The sequence below is a fragment of the Coenobita brevimanus genome, chromosome 65, assembly GCF_032717465.1.
Source record: "Coenobita brevimanus isolate Jiangsu-jjx chromosome 65, ASM3271746v2, whole genome shotgun sequence".
Taxonomy (NCBI): Eukaryota; Metazoa; Arthropoda; class Malacostraca; order Decapoda; family Coenobitidae; genus Coenobita; species Coenobita brevimanus.
This window is the reverse complement of record NC_137018.1, coordinates 25,101,606-25,109,784: the sequence shown is the minus strand read 5'-3', so window position 1 is coordinate 25,109,784 and position 8,179 is coordinate 25,101,606. Positions and strand designations below refer to the sequence as shown.

General features: G+C 45.2%; 1 protein-coding gene across 1 annotated transcript in view; it reads right to left on the bottom strand.

Annotated features, from left to right (window-relative positions):
• amon (prohormone processing protease amontillado) overlaps positions 1–6,914 on the bottom strand; it is a 278,590-nt gene extending 271,676 nt beyond the window's left edge. Inside the window, exon 1 of the mRNA XM_080276457.1 lies at positions 6,447–6,914. Coding sequence (XP_080132583.1) covers positions 6,447–6,914 — 468 coding nt within the window. The remainder of the gene's footprint in view (positions 1–6,446) is intronic.
• Between the last annotated feature and the right edge of the window lie 1,265 nt (positions 6,915–8,179).

The window sequence follows — 8,179 nt, the reverse complement described above, 5'->3', positions numbered from 1 at the left end:
TTGCCATAACTTACAGAAGGACCCCGATATATTATCCAAATGGTCTAAAACTTGGCAAATGTAATTTAACGTTGAAAAATGTGAAGTACTTAACGTAGGCAAGACCATTGGAGATACAAAATACAGCTGAGATAACAAAGAAATTAGCAAATTGGAATGCGAGAGAGATTTAGGAGTTAGGGTTAGTAACGACCTCAGTCCAAGGCAACAGTGCATTAATGAGAGAAGTAAAGCAAATAGGGTCCTAGGATTTATTTCGAGAAGCGTGAGCAACAGGTCATCAAAAGTAATACTGCAACTTTATCTAGCATTAGTAAGGCCACATTTAGACTAAGCAGTACAATTTTGGTGTCCTTATTATAGAATGCATATTAACTAGTTAGAAAATGTACAGAGAAGAATGACGAAAATGATACATGATGTTCGGAACCTGTCGTATGAAGACAGACTGAAAAGACTAAGTCTGCACTCGCTAGAGAGGCGTAGAGTAAGGGGAGACTTAACTGAGGTGTTTAAGTGAATGAAGGGTATAAATAAAGGGGATATTAACAAGGGACTTAAAGTGAGCATACAGGATAGAACTAGAAGTAATGGTTTTAAACTAGAAAAATTCCGTTTCGGTAAGGAAGTAGGTAGAAATTGGTTTGGTAATAGAGTAGTAGACGAACGGAATAAGCTACCTAGTAAAGTAGTTGCTGCCTCTTCCATTGAGAGTTTCAAGCATAGGCTGGATAAGCATATGACAAATAAGGGGTGGGCATAGAAAAAAAATCTTACAACCAATACTATTTCATACTTTTTCCTTTTCAGGTAATACTGAGATAGTCTCTATTCTCCTTTCACACTTTCCTATAAGATGTCCAAGCCAGTTTTTCTAAACTGCGTGGTGTTATTACTGGCTTTTTCCTGCCGGCTTCGGCTGGAGGGTATGGAGGGCGGGGGAGAGCATTCTTTTTTGCTGTCCTTATCTCATTCTAGTAGCTCAGTTGCTCTTCTAGGAGCTGCATAGCATGGGCCAACCGGCCTACTGTAGTTGTCCTCTCTTCTTATGTTCTTCTGTACTTGTTTTTCAGATGTAACTTTGGCCATATATTTTGACTGTTAGCTTGACTGTCTGTTGCTCAGGCTTCATCTCATTTGGCCTCGACATCTTGCTCTCCGGCTCCATTGTTTTGGCTCTGTGTCTTATTTTCTTGCTCATTTGTTTTGGTCCAGTATCTTGTATTTCGGTTCTGCTGTTTTGGCTCTATATATTTTTTCTGTTATTCTGTTATTCTCTCGCTGTGTTGTTTTCACGATGTGGTGTCTTGTGTCTGTCGTGTAGCATTGGCTTGCCTCTCTGCTCATCGGTTTTACTTCTATATCTTGCTTTGGTTCAACTGTTTTGGCTGGCTTTTGATTCCGTCTCTTTAAATCATGTCATTATACTTTATTTTCCTGACTGTAGATTCTTCCCCTGTTTCTCATCTCTCTCTCTCTCTCTCTCTCTCTTTCTGCTCGTGGATTTTTTTTTTCTCATTTTTGGCTCACTTTTTCACACGTCTTAGTTTTGGTTTGTTTTCAGTATATTTATGTCTTTTGACCCATTTTTAAAATGTTTTTGCTCGTGTGTGTGTGTGTGTGTGTGTGTGTGTGTGTGTGTGTGTGTGTTATGTTTTTTTGTACCTTGATTTGGGTTTTGTTTAGAATTTGGCAGTTTGTTTTACTCAGCAATATTATTTCTTTTCTGTATTCTGTTCAAGTTCGCCATTAATATTTTTCTATCTGCATTGGTATCTCTCTCTCTCTCTCTCTCTCTCTCTCTCTCTCTCTCTCTCATCATTTCTTCAATTTTTCCTATTTTTTCCCAGTTCTTGTTTATTCTTATGTATTCTGATTTCTTTTTCACGGGAGGATGAGGAGTCCTGGTTATTGTGTATGTACCGTATTTCTAACCTTAATTTCTTGTGCTTCTTGTTTTATCGGCTTCCTTATATATATATATATATATATATATATATATATATATATATATATATATATATATATATATATATATATACTGGTTTTATTTGGTTCTTTCTCTCCCTTGGTTTTTGTGCATATATGTGAGGCGAATTTTCTTTGTTACCCTCGTCTTATTCTCAGCGGCGAGTCTTATCTTTGGACAGGAGTCATCCGCTGTCATCCACTTTGTCCGTATTTCTCGTCGTTTCTTCATTGTAGGCTCGTAATTATTATGTACGCCATCTTTTAACTAGTTTTGATATAGTCCATGTAACTATTATTATAACATTTTAAGCTAAGGTGAAGAGCAGAGTGATTCACATAGATATATTAAGAGTCTCTGGGAACACCAGCCAAAATTTTTCAGATAATTCTTCAGACCTTGATGACTAAAATAGACATAGAAACAGATCAATGTAGTGGTGACCCGAGCTTAGTGAGCCGCAGAAAACTTCTCGCCAGACATTCATTTTAAAAAGGAAATTCTCAAAGAAAGTATAATTTGGAAAGGGGGGAAGAGGCACTGTGTATGTAGTCTTTAACCCAGTTCTTCAATAAACCACGAGAAGACATAATTCAGTGGACTTTCCTAACGCCAGCTTTTCATTTGGCTACGGTCCGTGGTCCACACAATCCATTTATTCTGTAAGTCCAGTGGAGTCAAGGAGTCATTAACATCCTCACCGCTAAATACACTTCCCAAAGGAATAAAATCACGTCGTGGAGGAGTAATAAAAAAAAAATGTTAAAATAGCAGAGACTTACACGGATTTACTTTCACGGATCTCACAGCCCAACACTCGACTCTGACTCCAAGACATAGGGCAGGTATTTTTAACATCTCTCTCTCTCTCTCTCTCTCTCTCTCTCTCACCATTTTGTTAACGCTGGTCAGGACTAACGTACCGTCCGATATTGCAAAAGCCGCGGTCGACTGTTTCAAATATTGAGTAATTATATTTGTGTGTGTGTGTGTGTGTGTGTGTGTGTGTGTGTGTGTGTGTGTGGAGAAAGAGAGAAAGTATGAGTGTGTTTGTGTGTGTGTGCGTGTGTGTGTGTGTGTGTGTGTGTGTGTGTGTGTGTGTGGAGAAAGAGAGAAAGTATGAGTGTGTTTGTGTGTGTGTGTGTGTGTGTGTGTGTGTGTGTGTGTGTGTGAGAGAGAGAGAGAGAGAGAGAGAGAGAGAGAGAGAGAGAGAGAGAGGAAACTTCCAGCGATCTCCCTCCTCAACCGTGAGAGATTCAAAGTTGTGCTGAGAAGATACAGACCCAGACAGGAAGGCCTTGTGGATGCCTGTGGTGATGATGATGATGATGATGATGATGATGCCGGTAATGAATGTGATGATGATGAGATCGGTAATGACTGTGATGATGATGATGCCGGTAATGATGATGATGATGATGATGATGATGATGATGATACCGGTAATGACTGTGATGGTGATGGTACTGGTAATGACTGTGATGATGATGATACTGGTAATGACTGTGATAATGATACTGGTAATGACTGTGATAATGATACTGGTAATGACTGTGATAATGATACTGGTAATGATGTGATGACAATACACTGATGATGATAATACTGCTGTTGGTGGTGGTGGTAGTGATGTTGATGATGATGATTCGGTACAGCTCATCAAAATCGTGTGGTGTTTGCGGGAATAGGTTTTGTGCTGCCTCGGGTTTGTCTCGAGCTTCGTAAAACTGTCTGAGGTTCGCCGAAGTAATATACAAAGCAGGTAATTGGCAGTCAGGCTGTTAACTCCCCTCTGCTGTTCTGGCTTACTCTGAGCGGAATAAACTTGCCTAACGTTAGCATCAGTGCCGTGCTACAGCCACCTTGATTGTCAGTTCATGGTGGTAGTATTAACACTCTCAGGCTGTTATACACATTTCCAGCTCAAATAAATTGCTAGAGCGATGGAGAGGCAGACCAGGAAGGAATGTATAAGGGTGTGTTAACGTCCTCATTACGATGACCCTTTATTAATTTGTTTTATTTTATCTCGAGAGGATTGTTTTAGGCAATGGGAGACCTCTTGTAGTGACCAAGTTAGAGGAGGTAATATCGAAGCCCTGAATTTGGGGAAAAAAAATCCCTCTAAGCAACACAAAACTGTATTTTCGTCATGAATACAAAAGACTTGGTCAGAGTGAAAGGGTTAAGGGAACCGTTAATGAGTAGGGCCATAAATGCCCGGAGATCGCTAAGTAGGGGCCATCCCTCACAGGAACCGGCGTCAAGCGATAGACAGACAGACAGATAAAAAAAAAGTCGACGTAGAGAGCATAGTATATTATTGCTAGAAATATGGGTTCAGTTTTGCATATGACATAGTGTTAGTTTATTTCAGGGACGTAACCAGTTTCATATTTTTATACATTCTATTTTTATTTAGTTTTTTCCTAGAATCCCCCCTTTCCTCTGTCTCGTCAATGGACACAACACACAAATGATGGCACATACTGCCTGACAGATCATATCAAAAAGTTAATTACATTTTACGACAGCTCCCCTGCAGATTCGTTGTCCTATTTTTTTTTCAGTATTCCCCTCCCCTGCCATCCCTCTCACCATTATGGGTAAAGTATAGTTACCAAGTGGAAACATTCCCTCCTTACAGTTTTGGATACGCCCATGCTTTTTTGTCTGTCTCTGTCATCATTCTGTCTAGCTTACCTTCTTCGTACCTAACATCTAATCCTACTAGCTGTGACTTAGATAAAATTACCCTCCAGTCCTTTCTATCCATGCTCAGTGACTCCTCATTCTCCAGCAGCACTCCGCCCTGCCATTTCCCTCTTCTACCCACACTTACAGCCTCTCCTATACCACCCTACTTTGGTTTCTTTCCGTTTGTTTTCTTCGCCCATCTCTATTGCTCTTACATCTTCTCCTTCTTCCTTTCCTCCTTCTCCTCCTCTTCCTCCTCTAGACGTCTTCCTCCTCTTTCATTTTATCTCGGACAAAAACTTATAAAATATTCTTTCACAATGTCACAGCCAACATTTTCGCTTGTATTCTGTCACAACCACACCGGCACCCCGCATCTCTCTCTCTCTCTCTCTCTCTCTCTCTCTCTCTCTCTCCTTATTCGCATTTTTTGTTTAATTTCTTTTTACTTTTTCTACTGCAAGTACCCTTCACCCTCCTCTCTGTTACACACACACACACACACACACACACACACACACACACACACACACACACAAATATATATATATATATATATATATATATATATATATATATATATATAAACTCACGTTGATAAACACACACACACACACACACACACACACACACACACACACACACACACACACACACACACACGTCATGTTTCAGAGCAGAGTAATTCTTCAGTTTCGTACAGTAGCAGTTCGGGAGTACCTCGGGCCCAGTTTACAAACCCACTTAAGTTGTTGTGTATAAGATTGCTTGCATATTCGTTTGACATCACCCACAGGTGATGGACAGGTGGCAATGGACGCCTTCATGTGGTGACACCGATACACGCAGGACTGTGGAGCTGTCCTGTCATGAAAACGTCCCTCATTCCCTTTCCTACTCTCCCAAACGAGGATGGTGAATTGCAGAAGAAAGGCAGATTTGGCTTTCAGTCCGCTGGGTTCAAATTCAGATGAGCATAAGAGTGCAATTACATCAACCGCCACTACCACTACTACTATATACTACTTCTACGTCTCATACAGCTGTCAAATACCACAATCAAATCAGAGTAAATATTAAAGTGGCTGAATACGAAAAACAAAACAATGTGTGAACAGGCTACAGACCTTGTTTATCATAAAAATTGGATATAACCTTAAAAATAGCCTTCGACCCCAAGGCTGAAGAAATCAGTGGAATGTTCAGGAAGACTTTTTAGAAGCCTCAGACAACGATAGGCCTCTCCTGGTGAAATATAATAATTCCGGCGGTGCCTGGAATTAACTAAATAGGATACCTGTTGTCACCAGAAGATTAGATAGTGTTAAGATAGTGTTCTAATTAGAATGACAGTGTGTGGTGTGCGCAGAGTGACTGTATTGTTATTTTATGAGAGAACGACAGCGAAGTTCCTTGTGTGCGCAGTGACAGTGTCAGAGTGAGTTTCTGATATTGTCTAACGCTTAGAATGAGTGTGTTACGGTCACACTTTGCGATGTTGTTGGCTGTGTGTTAAAATGACAGTGTGTGGAGATGAAGGTAAAATTAATAGGTTGTAGACTGTGTGACTGCGATGTGAGTGCACTGACAGTGTGTGGTGTTGAGTAGAATGATAGTGTGTGGTGTTGTGCATACGACACTGTATGGCTATAATCAACGCAGTGTATACAGTGTGCAGTTAGTTATAAAATTATGTTGGGGTGGTGTGTGTATGTGTTGTGTGTGAGGCAGCGTGGTGTTGTGCTGTCCCCAGCACCCCCGCCCCACCCCCATGACCTACCTGGCCGCGGTACTCGAAGCCATGCTTTTGTGCGAGGAGAGGTGCGGCCTCCGGTGACGTTTGAGGCCGCAGCTGCACAAGGAACGAGTTGGTGAAGACTCGGTTGGGTGCGGCCAGGGCGGGCGGCAGCAGCAGCAGCAGCAGCGCCAGGCCGCCCCGGGGCCACAGCGGGGCCAGCCTAGCCCCGCCGCGCCCCGCCCCGGCCCCCACACTCCGGCCTGCGCCCGCCAACGTTTCCCCGTGCCGTCCTGCCGCACTGCCGCCGCCCGCCGCTAGTGCCGCCTGCCTGGCCAAGCTGCCGCTCGTGAGGTGCCGCCGTGCCCGTGTGCCGGTGCGATGTGCGGTGCGGTGCGGTGCGTGGGGCTGTGTGTGCCGCAGGTGTGTCCGCCGCCCCAGCTGCCGCACTACTGAACCCACCGCTCCACCGCCGCCCGTGACGTCACCACCACCACCCGTGGCGTCACACATCGATCACCCGCCATCTTGCCCGCGCAACAGTTGACACGCTGCCCTGCCACCCCACCATGCCACCCTGCCTCACCCTGCCACCATCCCTCAACCTGCCACCGCACCGTGCCATCCATCTCACCCTAGCCTGCCATCCCACCCTTCTAACCAAAATTGCCATTCCAACTTGTCGCCCTACCACGTGACCCTTCCATTCTGTCACCTTGCCACCCCACCTTTCCATCCTGCCACTCAACCCTGCCATTCTGTCTCCTTACCCAGCAATTTCACCTTACCTCCCTACCCTACCACTTCACCCAGCAAACTCACCTTACATTACTCAAGCGCCTCACCTTATAACCCCACCCTACCACAGTAGACTACCATCCCACTCTATTACCTCACCCTGCCACCTCACCATACCACATCACCCCCCCACCACCTAACCTTATTACCTCACACTATCACCTCACCTTGCTACATCACCCTACCACGCCACATCACTCCACAACTCCACCCTGCCACCCGACCCCACCACCTCACCCTCCCACCTCACCCCACCACCTTACTCCATCGCTTCATCCTACCACCCGACCCTACCATCTCACCTCACCACCGCGCCCCGCCACCGCGCCCCACCACCTCACCCCAATACCTCGCCCCACCACCTCACCCCACCACCGCGCCCCACCACCTCACCTCCCCCTGACACCTCGCTACACCATCTCACCTCACCAACTCACTCCACCAACCCATCCCGCCATATCACATCACCCCTTAAACCCACCACCTCACGCCACTATTTCACCCCTCCACGCTACCCCGCCACCCAACCCCTCTGCCACACCCAAACACCATCCCACCACACTACCTCACCTCACCACCCCGCCTTACCATCTCACCCCACCACCTCACCATACCATTTCACCCAGCCCCACCATTTCACCCCACCGCTTCACCCTACCACCTCAACCCAACACCTCTTCCCACTACCCCACCCCACCACACCACTCCACCACCCGACCCCACTATTTCATCCCACCAATTCTCCGCACCATCCTACCCCACCACCTCACTCCACCATCCCACCCCACCACCTCACCCCGCCATCTTACTCTACCATTTCACCCCACCATCTCATCCCACTACCTCACCCCACCACGACACGCCATGTAGAGATGTATGGTATGCAGGACTACTGGGCCTTGGGAGCAGGCTGTGAAGCCTATGGCAAGAGTCGGACACACACACACACACACACACACACACACACACACACACACACA